The 19186-nt window shown below is 30.8% G+C and overlaps 1 protein-coding gene across 17 annotated transcripts in view; it reads right to left on the bottom strand.

Annotated features, from left to right (window-relative positions):
• Positions 1 to 19186, bottom strand: part of LOC105200057 — a 233621-nt gene that overhangs the window by 34301 nt on the left and 180134 nt on the right. For 16 of the 17 annotated variants that reach the window (XM_039447361.1, XM_039447400.1, XM_039447368.1 and 13 more), the window contains 2 exons: positions 14828 to 14897; positions 4122 to 4499 (listed from right to left, as the gene is read on the bottom strand). In XM_039447361.1, coding sequence (XP_039303295.1) covers positions 4122 to 4499; positions 14828 to 14897 — 448 coding nt within the window. The remainder of the gene's footprint in view (positions 1 to 4121; positions 4500 to 14827; positions 14898 to 19186) is intronic. The other variant, XM_026139306.2, reaches the window with a different exon arrangement.

Raw genomic sequence — 19186 nt, 5'->3', positions numbered from 1 at the left:
TTCTAATGATTACACTGGTTGACACCAGGTGTCGTTTTAGTCTTAAGGGGGATGTAAACCCCTCATGTAAACAGCCATTTTTTCTCGATTTAAAAAAAAATGACAAAATTTATTAAATGCAGATAAAATATACGATAAGATTAACTATTTAAATTAAATTTAAACTAAACTTAAAAAAAATTTTTTTGTTGCTGAAAAATTTTAAAATGGCGGCACAGCAGCTGATTGAAATTGGCTCCTTGAATTTGCGCCGGCCTACGCCGAGGTCACAGAATTAATGTGAAACAAAAATTTCAAGAAAATTTCGTTAGTTTATATAATAACGCACTGCATATATCTAAATAATTAATAAAATTCATAAAAGTGCAAAACCGATGACATAAACACCTTTTTGAACAATTGTTAATAATTATTGTTTAAAGCAAAATATTAATGATCGGATATATGTTGTGACCAGATAGTTGAAGAATGAGCATGTAAAATTGGAAGATGATCGGTCAAGTAGTTTTTGAGTTACATAGGCCGGCGCGTAAAATTTAGCGTTTTGAAAAAAAGACGTTTAAAGTTGTATACAACGCGTTCCGGCCGCTAAAGCCACTTACCTTTCTTTGACATTAACACAAAAAGAAGTCTCTTATAACTGTTTTTTTTTATTTTTGAGATAATTTCCTAACAATTTCAGCAAAAAATAAGACTCGTGGTCACGCCTCACGCCAAAGTCCGAATTGTATAACTACGCGCTCCGGCCGCTGAGGTCAACTCATCTTTCTTCAAAATTAACACAAAAAAGGAATTCTCTTATAACTTTCTAATGTTTTTTTTTCATATTTTTGAGATAATTTTTTAACAATTTCAACGAAAAGCAGAAAAAAATTGATTTTACATGAGATGCCCCCTTAAAGAAAACAAAGTTGTTTTTGGTAGAATTTAATGCCCTGATTATAAATCTGGCCACGAAGATGTATCATGTCAAGTTTTTGAAATATTCTAACATAAAGATGCAAAAAATGAGGTTTTTGGTCATTTTTAATGGCTTATAAAATGTCTAATCATTTTTTTTCAGCATCCAAGCAAATGTCACATTAAAGTGTTACTTTATCCTTTCGAATGCATATTTGATCACTGTAATCTGACTTTTTATCGTTAAAAGGAAGCAAATTGAAAAAATTTTTAATTAATGTTGTTTCGAAAATCATGAAATGAATAACGCGTTGTAAGAGTTATTGAAGAAGTTTTTAACTCTTTTTCAGATTCTCTTAAAGTATCTTTTCATACATGGTACGCTATTAATGCGAAGATATCATGTGATTCACAATTTATCTCTTTTCTCTTTGTCTCTATATTGCATAGAAAAAGAGAAAAGATAAATCATGTGATATATTTACTGCCGCAACCTACTGCATATGAAAGCTACTTTTAAACGATGTTGTTTTGTAGCGTATGAATTGTCAAAGAAATTTTCGACTATCTTTTTAAATCGCGTTGTGTTTTTGACTTGTAATGTATAATTTTAGAGGATATTATATGTATATGCTTTGAAAGCATTAATATTCCGTATTCCGGTTTCATGATTATGTTTTAAGTCAGATGAATATACGGCGTGCAGTTTAAGTTGGAGATTGTAAAAATTAAAAATTATTATTTGGCACTAAGAACTGCTGTAACTGACATGGGCCTTCTAATTTTGTATTGTAATGTATAAGTTGTGAAAAAGATTTTAAATTACTTTTCAAATTTCTAAAGGTTTGATGGAATATTAATAAAAAAATTTTTAAGGTATAATCTTTAAACGAATCTTTTCTTCAGATGTGCTTTCTCTACACACAGGCCTACTCTATTGCGTTAAAAAAACAAAAAAAAAATTCAATTTGCTCTATCTCAATTTAAAAAAATCGGATTATAGTGATCAAAGTGCGTTTGAAAAAGTAAAAGTAACATTTTAATGTCACATCCGTCTAGATAAAAAAAAAAAAAATATTACACATTTCGTAAGTCTCTGATATGGCAAAAAAACTTTATTTTTTGCACCCCATTTTTTCAAAGTAAAATTTTTTTTTAATATGTATCTTTAATATCATACAACCTGGAAAACCTGGATATAACCATCTCATTTAGTTCTCGAGATATTCTAATGCATTAATTAAAATGGCATCCTGTACAGGAAATCCTACAGGAAGTTGCTGAAACTAACTGCCATCTAAACACTGCCATCCTCTCTATGATTTAGTTAGGTTATGATGTTACATTGTATATAGTATTATACTTAAAACATCGCAGTTTTATTCTAACGTCTCTGAGACCAAAAGTGTGTTAAAAAATAAGTGCCCTCTTAACAGAAGAAAAAGTTTATCTTATTAAGGGCTTTTTGTCTAGGGGAAAAGTGTACGCTGATGCATACAAACAATTTCGTACCAAATAGAGAACGTATAGAGTTAAAAGCGAAAACACAACAAAAAGATTAGAAAATTTATTTGAATTACTATATTCATGTACAGTATTCTATTTTTTTAACGCAATTTTAATTTATCCATTTTAATCTATTTTTAAACTATTAAAATAATTTCACATACATTTTTTGCAGAATAATCAACAATTTTATTCAATACGGCATTATTCAGGACTGTAGGCACGATCCAGATTGCCAAATAATTGCAAGTTGTTGACAATTTGCCACAAATATTTTCATAGATGTCAGCAAAGCAATAGAAGGAGGTACCTCTTGTCAGGACATTTTTGTCAGCAACGGTTTCCAAAATACCAGTAAGTTCCTAATAATTATCGGCATTATATTTATCATAACTTATAAATGGGAATTGTTTCTCACATGTTGCTCACAGATTTCTATAAACAATTTTCAAAATATAATAATGGCAAATTTCCAACAACTTATTGCAAAATACTTATCACAGATTGGCTGCAATAATTGTAGCCATTCCACATTTGCTCGACAATAAAACTCAACATATTGCTACTGAATTGAATAAAACATTTTCGTCGCATTAAATAAACGGCACTATAATAGCAATTGACGAGCAATTTAATCCGTGCAATGATTTATTTTACATTGAGTTTTCACGTTTTGCTATCTGGGGATTTATTGGGACCTTCGTATACGGCAGTATAACCGGCGGGTTCCGATAGCGCACATCCCGATAGCACACAAACCATTCACAATGGCAGATGCCTAGAGATTTTCCGTAGGTTGGGTTAGATAAGTCAAGATGATTAGTTGGTGAGCTATCGGGATGTGCGCTATCGGAACCCTCCCGTAGTAACGAAGTAAACAGTAAACGACATGGCGGATTATTGCAGAGAAATTTAAATTCCTCCATTAGAAAAGCAGCTCAAGTATTCGGAATCTCTAAATCTTCGCTGCATAGAATTTTACGAAGTTTTTTAAAACTATATTCGTACAAAACAACAAGCCATTAGTTGTTAATAAAATGAGTTATAGAGCAATGCATAGAATTTTGCAAGACAATGATTTAGTTGTTTGAAAGTAAGGAAATTGACAAAAGTCAAATTAGTTTTCCTGATGAGGCACATTTTTATGGATTAAAGATAATTTACTCCAAAGTTATTCTGAAAATTCGAAAAAAAGGAGAATCTGAGTAAAGTCATTAAAAAAATAGCATAACAAATGATTGCTTAGAGAACATTTGATATAGTTTTTATAAAAAAATTGATTTTTGTTCAAATAGTAACGATGTAAACTTTGAAAATATACATTATTGAAATATCTGATTTTACTATTTCTTATAAAGTATAATAAAATTATGTAAAACGTTTTTATTGTACTAAATAATATACTAAAATAAAACTATCAAATGTCTTCCATTAACGCAATTTTATTCTTTTCTTCGATACCTGTATACGTTACACAATAAGAGCTAATTAATTTCAGCAACTTCCCGTAAGACACTCTATGTATAAATAAAAAACAGAAAAAAAATATTTTACATCAACCACAAAGTTACATCGACAATATAGATGCACAGACTGGCGAATACACGAAGCAAAAACAATGGCTAATAAATTGACAATATTTAAAAAAAAAAAGAGCGAGAGACTAGGTATAAACCGGGACTCTCTTTTTAGTCACAGCACAACATGCTACTTACTAGCTTGAACGGCGGTAGTAGCGGCTCGATTTGATGCGGATCGCGCGAGGGATGATTTGGATGATGGATCATCGCCGGCGGCTGCAGCCGCAGCTGGATGCCTGCGGGCCAGTTTTGCCTGAGCCTCGTCATTCGCACCACGGTACCTTTGGTTTAAATCTTTAACGCCGCGCTCCGGCCTGGCCGCAGCGGCAGCGCCCGACGTAGGTAGGTGATGGGCGGTCATATGAACCGAATACTTTACCGGGGAACGTTTTACCGGAGCGGTACTTGCGCTAGTACTGTTAGCGGTAGTGACAGTGATGTTGGTGGTGTTAGTGGTTGTGGATTTGGCGTGATGAAGAGGGCGATGGGGAGGAGCGATAGTTGCGAGAAAGGCTAAAACATATTGTACAAGAAAGAGTACGATTGATGAATACATTTCTCTGAGCCGTATCTTGTGCACACGCATGTCTAATCGCGATGATTATTCTCACCGGAAGTCAAAACTAATCACTGTTTGGATACTCCTTCGTTCTCGCGAAATTCGGCAAGAAAGGAAAACTTTCCAAAAGAAAGTGAATGGTTGATCTTCCTGCGTAAACTTTTTTAATTGTCTTAAAGACGTCCTACAATGTTTTTTTTCAATACAAACGTCAATATCGCGTTTTTTCAATAATTAACTAATTATTACAATTTCAATCATTAGTTAATTGCTATACAAATTATATCTTATTACGACACAAGATAACAAAAATTAGAATCACATAATTCACAAAATAATAACAGAAAATAACAAAAGTTAAGTTTAATTCACATATAACCCATTTAAAATGTATTGTCAAGTTTAAAATAAATTTTGTAGAATAATTTTTTTATTGCGTATATGAATATTGATGTGTTCTTTTATTGAAGATATATTGCATAATTGCATGTTTTAATGTGGTTCTAAATAAAATTAAAAATGTGAAGAATTGCATAAAAAATAAAATATTTTATTTACAAATAATATTAATAAATAAATTTTTTTTCAAATATTTTTACGAAATAATTTTCAAGAAAATTTAATAAAGTTCAGAATTTTTTAAATAAATTTAATATGGGAATGTTGCTGCCAATTTTCAACAAAAATATCACCTATTAATGTCTGTTGAAAATAAAAATTGAGTAATTTTATGATTAATATACCATATACGCTGCTTATTCATTTTAAAACTATCAATATCAACGCCAAAATTTTAAGAATATAATTAAATTATATCAAATGCATCTCAAATAGTTTTTATTTGATTTCTTTTCTATATTTTACTTTATATTATTATCACATTGAAAATTTGAACTCTATAATATTTTCAAGTAAATATGAGCATTATCATTTGCTATAATCTATTAAGTATTATCAAAACGAGGTTGCGACATTTCTACAAAATCTTATCCTTCTTATTGTTAAGAGTTATTGGATGCAGAATGGAGATTACCGGTCTAAAGGATGTAAAATGGTGAAAATGTTCCGAAACAGTTATATATCCCGCAAACAACATATTTTTGAAAAAAAAAAAAAGAAAATGTTTTCTAGAATAGTTAGAGGCTAATACTTGTAATCTGTTCTTATATTTAAGAATGTTATAAGTACAATCTTAAGATGTCTTGAACCATTTTAAAGTCATCGGTGTCTTAAGAACTGAATTTAGTGTCTTAGGATTATACTTAAGACAATTTTGAAAGAGACCGTTCTGAAGAATGGACTATGAAGTTTGGCCACAGTTTCAAGAGATCCATTTGAAGATATTATTCTAATATTTCCCTGTTTATGATGGATAGTTATTTTTTAGTTATTTTCTGTTAATTTCTTGTAATATGATATTTTAGTAGGTTGCTATTTTTAATACTAGGCTCTTATATTTCTAACATTACTAAATTATTTTATTTATTATATATTGGAAATATTTTCAAGTTTAGAAGCGTTGTCTATTGAAGGTTACTACAGGAGCTTTTCAGTAAGAGACACAAATCAATCACACGACACTTTCTGTTTTTGTTTAAAATTCAGTAAGAAACAAGAATAAAATTACTAAAAGCCTTCAACATTATCTCTAATTGTTTAATGTAACATAACCGGTTATTGCGACGTTTATCGCAACAACAAGCACTGTTTATAAAATGAAATAAGCAAAGAAAAGTCGTATTTACAGCATGTTATGTTTCATGAGTGTCGGAAGAGTGATAGTGTGATAGTTGGAACTGCCGTAAAAAACGTCAAGACGTCTATCGGGGTTGTACATCAGCAATTTGAATTGTTAAGAAATAGTGTGCAAAGTTTAGACGTGATAATTTTTACCTTGGCAAAAAGCCATTCTCTAGCCAACCTTCGTAGATGATGTGATGTTGCACAATTTAGTGCAAAATAATTCACAAGTTTTAACAGAAAAGACTGCTAACAAAAGTGCTTCAACATTGGCGACACGACCGCATTTCGACATTTAAAAAAGGGTACATTTTGAAGCTCGATATATGAGCGTTTGTTGATCGAAATGAACAAATAGAATAAAGGTCCTGCATTTGTTTATTTGCTTGTTTGAATAAATAAAGAGTCAACTGTGGATCTACTTGTAATTGGTGATGATAAATGAATTCTGTACAATAATGCTCAACGCAAATCTACTTGATAACTGAAAGTAGAAGAGTGTGCAAAGTCCAATTTGCGACCTGAGAAAGTGCTTTCTGTTTAGTGGAATTGCAAAGGAATAATTTATTTTGAGCTGTTTCCCATCGGCCAAAGTATTAATTCTGACAAACACGGTCAACAATTGGACAATTTAAAAATAGTAGTTGAGAAGAAGCGTCCAATTTTGACCAATCGTAAGGAAGTCGCTTTTCACCATGACAACGCGTAACCAGAGTACAAAATAAACCATGTTCAAATTAAAAGAATTGAAATGGGATATCACATCACATCCATCGTATTTCTCTGATATCGAACCATCAGATTATCACTTGTTTCGATTATTAGAAAACAATGTGAATAAGAAAAAAAATTCACATTTTTTTAAAGTTGTTAAAAGTCACATTTTTTCCTTCTTCAATGTAAAACCGAGATCATTTTACGATCGAGGTATTCTTATACTATCAAAACGTTGGGAAAAGATTGTAGAAAAGACGACAACAATTACATCACTGATTAATAAAAAGTGTTGTATATTAAATTACTGTTTGGGTTTTAATAATAAATCAAACAAACTTTTACACTCATCCATTAGGATAAATTTGCTTTGCGAATTGAGATACTAATCTTTTGCAAGAAATCTTTTTGGGATTTATGGAAAGAAATCTTCAAAAACGCATCAGAGATTATTGAGTCTAAAACGCATAAGAAATTATTATAATAGAAATACCGAGTCAATCAGAGCGAATTATAAAAGGGAAAGAATGAGAAAACGAGTTGTTTGATATACAGTAATTTAGAAAATACTAACATGACGTGAGAGACAGCAGGCACAGTAAATGTACGTCTCAGTGAGAAAGCTAATATCAAAACGATGTCGAAACGACCTTTTAGATGCCGAAAGTAGTTTGATTGCGTTGACAAGAGTATAAAAACTCGACTTTCGTTCGAATTTCGACTTATTTTAGAATTATTTTAAACAATTTGACATGAATGATAACTACTTCAGTTACTGTTTTGTTCAATTTTACTGTTGTAACACTATGTATATCCACTTATATGTAAAATTTTGATTTGAGATCAAAACGATATTAATATGATACTTTTCACATGATATTAAGGGGATGCTACAGTCGTCCTTTTTTACCGACCGAACGTTAATTTTCGGGCATGCCGTTCTTCTAATTGCATTTACAAATTTAAAAATCCTTTTCCACAATTAAAGTATAGACAGTAATGTATAATGGACGCTATATAAGGATAATGAAAACAAAAAAAATTGGAAAATTATTCTCAATTTTTTTGGTTTTCCTTATCCTTATATAGAGTCCATTATACATTACTGTCTATACTTTAATTGTGGAAAAAGATTTTTAAATCTGTAAATGCAATTAGAAGAACGGCATGCCCAAAAATTAACGTTCGGTCGGTAAAAAAGGACGACCTAGCATCACTTTAAGCCTATTTTTTTTTACTAAACTTGCACGTTTTATCTTTTTCTTTCTTTCATATTAGAGCAAGTAAGAAAAAAAATAAATAGTACAAAAAGTTCAATTTTAATGTATGGAGAAAAAACAAATCTTAATATGGGAATTGAAAAATAAGAAGAAGAAATAACCAACGATTGATGCCAAATTTTTGGACCTCGAATTTCAAACTTTTTTCATGTCAAATAGTACTAGATGAAACATTAATCCCAGTAAAATTTCAAAATGAGCACAGGCACAATTCCGGAGATATAAAGGGGTGAAAATAATGATTTCCAGTCAGGGTATATATATTGCATAAGGAAAAATACGTGGCTGAAATTCATGTAATATTCAAAATATTTTCTATCGTATGGATTCATTGTTTAGAAAATGAACGATTTTGAGTGATATCATGTATGAAGGCATAGCACAGACTTTGAAATCTCGACTTAACGTCCCTAACGTCCCTCGTTTGCAAATCATCGTTCAAGAATTCAATCTACTTCAATTGAAAGCACCATTCTTTGAAGTCATACATCACTCGATAATGAAGAAAATAATCGATTTATTAGATTTCTTGAACTTTCGATAGATGATCTGTACTACTTGAATCTCGGACCTTATCAAACGATTTCATACTGTGCAGAGCATCAGAAAAAAGGAATATTCTTGGTGCAGAAGTTTAATCCAAGACCGAAGCACCCGTCAGTCGCTTTGAACTATGAAAAATATGGCATCTCAATTAAAGAACCTACATTGATTAAGGCGCATATGAAATCTCGGGTGCTTTCCAGTTACGATACAAGTCGACACTGTGTATTGTCTTCAAAAACTCATCTGAATTTCCCCAATGAACAGTTAATCTTTTTAAAATGCTCTTTAATATTTATTTTTCATTAGTTATAAATTATACAGTTTCATTGTAAAAAAATAATATTTTATATTAATTAAATATTTATTTCACATTAATTATTTATTTCAGATGATGATTTAAAAGAAATATATATTTAACGTTTATTTAATGTTAACTTAAAATAACAAATTGAAGAAACATCCCAAACATTACATTTTTAAATGAAAACATCTGTTAGTCTTTTAGAAGTTTTTAAGATGTCTTTAGGACGTCTATTTGTAAATAAAACGTCTTAAGACGTCTATTGAATGACGTTTAGACATGCGTGTTGCCTGAGATTTATTTAATAATTAATAAAAAACAATTGAGCAAAGAATCAAGCTAGATGTAAATGTTTTATATTTATTTTACACAATTAACACTTCATATTCCCATGATCTTCGTGTTATTAAAATTCTCGTAAATATAATATTCTCCAATCTGGTGAACAATTTTACTCAAAAAATTACAATTGTTTCAACTTGTGACCCCAAATTCTCCACAGCGATACAATAAATTACAAATTAATTACTTATTTGAAATAATGTTAAAGGAATATTTATTTTTAATATTAATTTAGTTTTAATTTAACATTTATTTTATATTGCTTTTTTGAAATAGCAATTTGAAAAAAAACGTTTATTTAATTTACATTAATTTAACATTTTCTTTAAATTAATTACTTATTTAAAATAACAATTAAATATTTATCTAATATTTATTTAACAATTATTTCATATTAATTATTTGGAATAATGATTTAAAATAAAACAACAAATTTTTTTCATATTTAATTTAATTATTGTACCATATTGATTTTTTCTTTCTTTATGTTCTTATTTAAATGAATAATAGAACAGTGATTCCAGATGCTATTCAGTATTTGTAAAAATCAGTAGAAAAGTTATAGTTTTATGTATGTTTTTATAAAAAATATGCTTTATCCAAGAGTTTATCTTTATTGCTTATACGTTTTATCTTTTCGACAATATATATTGAACTAATTTATCAGTGATGTGTGTGTGTGTGTGTGTGTGTGTGTGTGTGTGTGTGTGTGTGTGTGTGTGTGCGCGTGGGTGTGTGGTGTGTGTGTCCGCGCGTGAGTGTGTGGTGGTGTGTGTGTGTGTGTGTGTGTGTGTGTGTGTGCGTGTGTGTGTGTGTGTGTGTATGTTCGTATGCACGTATTTACGCAAAGTGTTAACGGATTATCACACAAGTATCAGTTCCTGTACATAGAAGTCAAGAAACGTTTGTAGCGGTATTGACTTGGATAGGTGTTCGTTGGAAATTTACGGAAAAAAATTTTTGAGAAAAAACCTCGGCAAAGTTCTCTTTTTTTCTAAAGCATCTCCGCAGTTAAAAAAAATTTGGGAACGTAATATAATTCTAGCATAGCATTTAGTTTCACAGAGGTGAGAAAAAAATTCCCAAATTCTTTTTACTTAAAAAAAAATATTTTTACTTTAATTAATGTTAACCCTCCGAGGACACCGTGAATCTTTAAAGACTCCAGCAAATTTTCAATTTCGAATTATTCATTACACGTTAACGGAAGCAATCTGTTCTCCTTCGCCAAAAAAGTTATTGATAATGAAAACTTGTCGATCAAGTAACGCCGTAGTTTGTCAGTCGTATAGCGATACGTGCAAGTTAATCTGGAATCACCAACAATTCCCCCTCCCCCTTTTTCGGGTCCTGCAAAGTAGTATTTTTCGCAAATAAATGTGAAGAATCATATTTTTTTTGCTATTTTTAATTTTAATTTCAATGAATAATGTAAGTAAATAATTATTTTACTTATATAAAATGTACAATTTGATTAGGTCATATCTGTGCATTTGGATAAATAAGTATGAAAATAAGACGTCTTTGGCTTAAGAAATGCAATAAAATATAATAAAATCTTTTAAAAAATTTTAAATAAGTAATTTTATAAAACCCTTTTTCCTATTTTCCATAAATCAAAATTATTAGTTTTTATGTTAACAAATAATTATACTTTTTTGAAGTAGGCGTCATCACATTTTTTTTCACCTAAGTAACTTTTGATTTTTTAAAGTTAAAAGATTTTTTTAATACACGTATAAAAAAGTTATGAATTTTTTAGTAATAACAAATTTTGGTCTAATACAAAAAAGTTTAAAACAGTTCGAGTTAAATTATAAGATCGTATTCTGGAATGTTGGAAAGTACACCAGAATTTTTTCAGATTTTTAGAACTCAGAAATCCTTTTAAAAATATGTAAGAATACAATAATCTTCGATGTTCAAGTCATAGACATATAGTATAAATAGACTGGACATACCATGCCAATCGATGAGTGGCACGTGCAAGAGAGATAACGCCAAGCGATTTTCTCGTCTCTCTTTAATAAAAGAGAGTGGGGGAAACATTAAGTGGGAACTCTCTTCTATTAGAGAGAGACAAGAAAATCGCCTAGCGTTTGTCTCTTTCACACGTGCCATTCATCGCATAGGATGTCTGGTCTATTTATACTATGTCTATGATCCAAGTAAGCAATGAAAAACAACGATGTTCTTTAAGCCTGATCTACAATGTGCTCTTTGCGTTTTGTCTTGTCCTTTTTGCTTTTTGTTTTGTGCTTTCTGCTTTTTGTTTCCTTGCTTTGTGTATTTTTGTCACACGAAGCCGAGAGACATCGTCATGCACAAAAGGCAAGGATTTTTCTGCACAAAATTAGCAAACAATTCGCCAAAAGCTTCGTTTACTTGTATCTCACTTTCATTTTCTTTATCAAACATATTCTTTATCAGACTATGTTCGATTTGCCATGATACCGTGGTCATATTTAACCTAACCAACATGTTTCTTTGTCTTTGTTGTCCGAGATAAAATTTGACAAACTTCAGAAAAGACAAGAAACATATGACAAAAAACACGATTGTTGGTAAAACAGTGCGCAAAAAGATAAAAAAAGCAAGAAGCAAAAAGCAAGAAATAGAAAGTAAAGTTGTAGATCAGGTTTGAAAAATATTGTTTTGCTTATTGGGTCGTATCGATATTGGATTTTGATCTCTTTTCGATCAAATTTCGATGTCGTTTCAATATCGTTTTAATTTCTTATTTTTCATTGGGGTGATCAAACGTATTATACATTTGTGATGTGAGACTTGCAGGAGTTTCTTGTGAAGTGAAGCAAGTCTTGGACCTGACAGTAGCGGCGATAATGACGGCATCGACAAGTCACTTGCCAGGAGAAGTGTAATCGCGCTTATATGCTCTAACAGACATCTTGAGCCCGCTGTCACGTAATCTTGATCAATCTAATTTACGACACATCTCTTCCCGATCGTATATTCTTGTGCGAGAATTTATAAGAATAGAGCTAATGTTCACAAATAAGTAATTTGAAAAAAGTATCAAATTCGATAAAATAGAAGACAATGATGATAATGAAAACAATGATGATGATGACGACGATGATGATGACGACGATGACGACGACGACGACAACGACGATAACGATGATAATGATGATGATGATGATGATGACAAAGATGACAATGACAACGACATTAATTCTGCTGTTGTTATTGTTGCTGCTGTTGTTGCTGCTGCTGCTGATGATTTTGATGACAACGATGACGAATGAAATGCAATGATGGTCAAGATTGCTACTGATGCGTGACTACTGAAGAGAGGTAAAGAGGAAAGAAGAGAAAAAAGGATGAAGGGAAAGAAGGAATGTGAAAGAGCGTAAGAGATTACTATTATGAAAGGATAATAAATAATTTATATGATAACAGCGATCGTTACTTATCAAGGATGACGGAAAATGTGCAATTAATTGATTTCGTGATTGTATTATTGAAATGCCCTGAGAGCTACAGTAATCTCTCAATTACCTCTTATTTATCGATATTATAAATATTAAGAGTTTCATCATTAATTTGAATCGTGGATTATCAAAGAACTAATGGATTTATGATTGATTAGCGATACCATGACGCTACGAATAGTTAACATTGCAGTACAGTAAATCACTGGATGACAGCTGCATTTGAAAAGTTTGCAGCACGCAATACTACTGAAACATATATATTTTAACTTTTTAGTTTTTTTTTATTAGAATTGTTCTTTTATTATATTTTCATAAATCTTAACATTTATTCAAAGTTTATTTTAAATCTTGTTAGTGTATATGTTTACTTCGTTGTAAAAAGACTCTAGTATAATAGTGATAACCACATAGGTGAGAAAATATTAAAGAAAAATTAACATTACATATTGAAATACATACATGTTTGATCAAGTAATGATCATGTTTCTCTTCGCATAAATACAATAATTATTAAAAAAATTTTATAACTTAAATAATCTAAAAAAATATATAAACACATTCGTTTTGTTAAAATACTTGCTAAATGATAATAGGTTTTTTGACAATACAAGATATAATGGATAAAATGGATGATATAGTATCGATGGAAATCGATGTGGGAAACTGTATCATGATTTGTCACCGCTTGAAAACAGGATTTTTCTGACTTAATTGCAAAGGACTACGAAGGCGAATAATACATCGCAAAATAATTTTCATACAGTATCTATCGATATAACTACCGATTACTAGATGAGGGTTTTAAAGGCAGAGGCAAAGGAATAGAAAGAAATAGACAGAATTACATGCATCTGCCTAAACATTAATACGACGCAATTATGATAATTGACACTCACCGCATTGCAAACGCTTTTGCAAATTTATTTTTAAAGTATATTTAGCAAAGACAGATGTAATCAAATGCATCAGCAACTAAAACTTAAATCATTTTAAATCAGCTTTAAGCTTTTAACTGAAAAGTTTTGTTTCTTTACTACTGATGCATTTACATTAATTTAATTCACCAGCGTTTTCATTCTATATATAAAATTTGCTTCGTATAAACTTTTACAAAGATAAAATTAAATATGAAAAATTTGACATATTTCTCAGCACAGTGTGGCGTTACTACTTTTAGACAATTTTAAGACAAAACAATTTTTAAAACTAAGACAAAAAATAAAGCTTTAAAGACACAAAGTCAGTGAAATAAAAAAGCTAATAAGAGCCAATATAAATTCTTAATGTGTAACAATACAATTATTTATTAATCATTAACAAGCTTTAAGACACGTTGATCCTTGATTTCGGTTCGCCTGTCGCAGCGGATACATCTAATTTTGACCGATTTTGACAAAGTTGGTCATCATTTATTTTTAACATCTTGACAAAGCTTTTGAAGCTTGTTAATTATAATATTAAATAATTGTATTGTTACGCAGTAGGAATTTGTGTCTGCTCTTATTGGCTTTTTTATCTCACTGAAAATAATTTTTATTATAATATATCTTAACAAATAACGATAAATGAATAATGACTATGATTATATAAATAAATCTCGAAAGCGGTGAGCATCTCTGACGTATAATTGTACAAATATAATAAATATGTACGACGAACGTTTGATTTTCGAGACCGACATGAACAGACAGCAGTCCAAAAGATTATATATAATATAGATATATATGTAAATATTCTATCTTCAAATCCAGTTTATGCACGAAAATGCAAAGGGGACTCGATAAATTACGAGCTCTAATCGATTTAGAAAAATAATCCCCTCAGGATAAATCGATTGAGAATACTTTCGATACAATTAACGCAAAACGCAACTTTACTTAATTTTTGACAACACTACTTACTCGGTCGTGGATGTCTTTCGGGCTCACTGTGCTTCTCCTTGTGCTCCTTAGCCTTGTCTTTCTCTTTCTCCTTAACAAAAAAAGCAATTTCTTTGATACAATTCATTGTATACATGGTCGAAACTATATCTATATAAATAATTTCATGCACATTAATGTCAAATTAAGATTTCGTTCCTTTCTTCCCTAAATATTTTATTTTTTCTTCCAAAATTTCTACCTAATAAATACATTTCTAATAATCTCGTATTAAAATCTATTTTTGTATAATAAATATTGTGACATGTAAAAAGATTATTATTCACTTAATGTTCAAAAATACAACAAATTAAACATATTTTACAAAAATTCAAATGTTTTCTTTTATTTTCAGAAAATGTTATTTTAGAAAAACAAATCGTTACTATTAATATCCTTTTTTCTAAAAAATAACTGATTATTGATATAAAAAATAACTCATTGCGATATTATGTTAGTTATTTACTAAATAACTAACAAATTATTACTATTTTTGTTATTTATTTCTTGACATTAATATAATATCAGAACACTGATTACATATGAATTTCTGTCATAAATATAAATAAGAGAAAAGTATCATAGAATTTTATCCTCAAATAAAGGCAGAAGGGGTTAAAGTGGAGAATTTGATACATTATATAAAGAATTCCTCAGAAACAGAACATATATATTTCTTTACTTTTGATAATATGAAAAAACAGTTTAGATAATATAATTTTCAAAAAGCAGATATAATTTAAGAAAAAAATATTTGAAACAACGCTTTCGTTATTCACAATCAAAAAGAATTTTTATACATGTATGTTACACAATTTACATCCGTTATTGCTTTCTCTTAGCAATAAAAATTTCTCTTGCAATTTACAATAAATATGCAGATACGCTTTTATAGTAGAAGGTCATTTATTTTGTTTCATGCTAAAATCTGTTATATTAGCTTTACATTTTTTACTTAAAATTTAAATTTGGATGTAGGATCTCTGGATATTTCTTAATGAAAATGTTTATTTTATTTTTAGCAAGATTACCAGAAATATTTATCGACTTATAATATTGGTACAAGCTAACCTCTAGATTTATGCAAAGGACGCACGTTTTTGCAACATTCTGGGACAGTTGGTAACATGGCCGTAAATGGACAATCTTTGGGACAGGGGATATTGCCGTCCATGGACGGTAAAATCAATATTCTCGTATGGTTCGCATGCGCAATCGTGCTTTTGTCAAGAAACTGTGAACATTTCGTAGCGCATGCGCTGTGTGCAGAATCGAATGCATGAGCAAAGGTAGTATACTGATCTTTTATAACCTATAACCGGGACAGGCAGTGACAGTAAAACACGCTTGTTTTCCCTCGAATGCCGCAAAAAACATACTTTCTTTGCATAAAATACCGTATGCAACATGGTACGAAAACACAAATTTCCGATGACCCTTGCGAAGTTTTTGATTCTTTGCCTTCGCTGTTGCGTTTTTTCTGTCTGCATTTTCAAGCATAGTACCTCTTCTTTCCATAGTAGTAGCAGTCACCGCTCCTTCTTCTTGCTTTGATTTGCCGAGAAATCACTTTGCTTTTCAGGGATTTTCTTTTTACTTATACTGACTGCGGCGAAAGCACTAACGACATCATCATCTGCAGATTGTTGACTCTCTTCTTTTATTAGTCTTTCCATTAGATTGTCGAGCGTTTGTTTTTCTTCATCTACACTATCCCACGCTGTCCTGAACGCGCTGTATTTGTGCGGGAGGCTTTCCAGAATCTTCACCATAATCGACACATCATCGATATTTTGGTCAATGTCCTTTAGCTGTTGTGCGAGATTTTGTATCTTTGTAAAATATTTGACAACGAAATTTTCAGAAGCCATACAATACTCGTGATACCTTTGATTCAGCACGAGTTCATTTGATGCCAATCTCTGTTCATGAATTTTTGAAAGCTTTAACCACATCGTTTGCCGTTTCACATGTGAGTAAACTAAGTTGCTTTGCTTCCATTGATTGATTGAGGAAATCATGAACATCATTTTTGCGTTCTCGCATTTCCACATGTTCTGTTTAATTCATGCTCGACGGTTACTGCTTCGTGCTGTCGACTATTTCAAGTAGACCGCTTGCGACAAACAATCTTATAATTTGAAACTTTCAAGTTATAAAGTCATTGCGAATTTTAGCATGTGCCGAGTCATTTGTTCCAACATTTCGATTTAACTTTATGAAAAACATGCACGAACAAGTCTTTAGATTTGTTGTAAGTCGGACGATTTCGTTTCCTTGCGTACGGAAATCTCGAGCTACACGCGCACTTTTAAAAACGTATATACGTTGCATATACTTCAGTGTGCATATCCTATGCACATACAGTGATACACAAACGTACATTGGCTATCATAGGAATATGCAAATGCAACGTGCTGTATGTACACTGTACATCCATGCAATATACATGTGTATACCCTAGTAGCAATTTTCTGCAAGACTGCTGTAAATCTTGCAGCAGATTCTTGAAAGATTCTGCCAACAGGACGTTATGATCTGCTTCCTCATTCTGTTCAATTCTTCTGAAAGATTTTGCAGTCAAATTCTTGTAAGAAATTTGTATACATATCTGCTGCAAGATTTGTAAAATTCTTTTACCAGAATATTAGTATAATCTTAAAATGGATTTAAAAAAAATTAAATTTGAATTAAATATTTAATTTATGTACAAGATTAAATAACAATACAAATTGTTATTTACATGTGAAAATATAAAATTTTATGTGGAACAGCGTTCCACACACACATCATGTTTGAAAAGAATGAGAGCGAGTATTTGTCTCAAGGTTATAACAAGCAGCTCCTATATAAAGACTCACTAAAGTATGAACTGGATAGTCGGTCGCGGCGGCGTCTAGATATAACGCCTGTGGCCGCACTCGACTCACGAGAAGATCTTCCGCGGCGTGGCTGCCTAGGAGTGGCACCAACACTCATTTGTTAAATTCATTTTATTCCGAAATTGTTATAAACTTTGCAGTAGATCTTTCTGCCACTGATTAAGCAGAATCTGTACAATATCTGCACAAGATCTGCGCGTCATTTCTGTTGTAAGAAACTTACAGAAATCTGCTGATCATATATGAACAGGATCTGTAAAATATCTGTACGCTACTTATGTTAAAAAAATCTTATGTCACTCTGCTGAAGAACTTTGCTAGACTGTTTACAGACTGCAGTTGCGGGAAGAATCTGTTTCAAGATAGCTCAATATTTGTACCAAGTTTCTGCAAACAGTTCATATACAAGTACAGTGCAGCAATATTGAAGCAGTCTGCTAGTAATCTGCCAGCATGGCTGTATTGGGAATAATCTTCTGCACATCTGACTAATTGTAAGTTCTACTGCAATTAACTGCACGCAGATTCTGTCTTGCAGAAAATGCTATTAGGGTATTTGTCCAATATTCCATGTATACACATTCTATGTACATTCCAAATGTACATTCTATTTATATTCAGTATGCATTCTATGTATACTCATTGTACATTTAATGTATATTCTATGTATACTCAATTATTAAATATTGAAAAAAAATTTTTTTTTTAACATGTCTTATTATTCTTATAGCTTAACCTGTATTTACTGTTTCGCATATAAGATTTTATATTACTAATTACAATTACGCATTATTTTATAAATTTTTGAAACGCATCGGCGCTGTCGTGATTCGAACCTAAGATCTTCGGAAAGATAACCTAGTATCCTAACACTGAGCTAAACGTACACTTGTGAGATTGTTAATAAAAAGTTATATTTGAAGTAAAGCTGATTTGAAGAAGAAGAAACTGGCGTGTTGAATACCGCGCAAACACTCTCACTAGCCCTTTGATTATTTAGCTTTAGATATTTTAAAAATAAACTATATAAATAAACTGTATAAATAATTAAACCTGTTCTTGCCCATAGCTAGTAAAGATAGTCAAAAAGTAACAATTGAAAATAGTACTGGAGTATGAAAAGACATTATTGACGTAAAAAGCATGTTGCAAAAATTAATTTTGCAACTAATTGTTATAGACAAATTATTAAAAATAGACTGTAGAGAAAATTTGATTGCATCAATACATTCTGCGGGAAAAATTACTAAAGAAACATATATGACGCTTTTTCAATTGTTATAGGTGTTATAAACAAATTAGTTGCAAAATTAATTTTTGCCATGTGCTTTTTATGTCAATAATGTTTTTTTACGTTCCAATCTGATTTCCAATTGTTATTTTTTTTTGCTATTTTTGCAGGTGTAATCATGGACTTTAATGCGAGTTAAAATAAAAAGAAATGGCAATCCAATCTAAA

Source organism: Solenopsis invicta, chromosome 1, assembly GCF_016802725.1.
Source record: "Solenopsis invicta isolate M01_SB chromosome 1, UNIL_Sinv_3.0, whole genome shotgun sequence".
Taxonomy (NCBI): Eukaryota; Metazoa; Arthropoda; class Insecta; order Hymenoptera; family Formicidae; genus Solenopsis; species Solenopsis invicta.
This window is presented reverse-complemented; position numbering and strand designations above follow the sequence as displayed.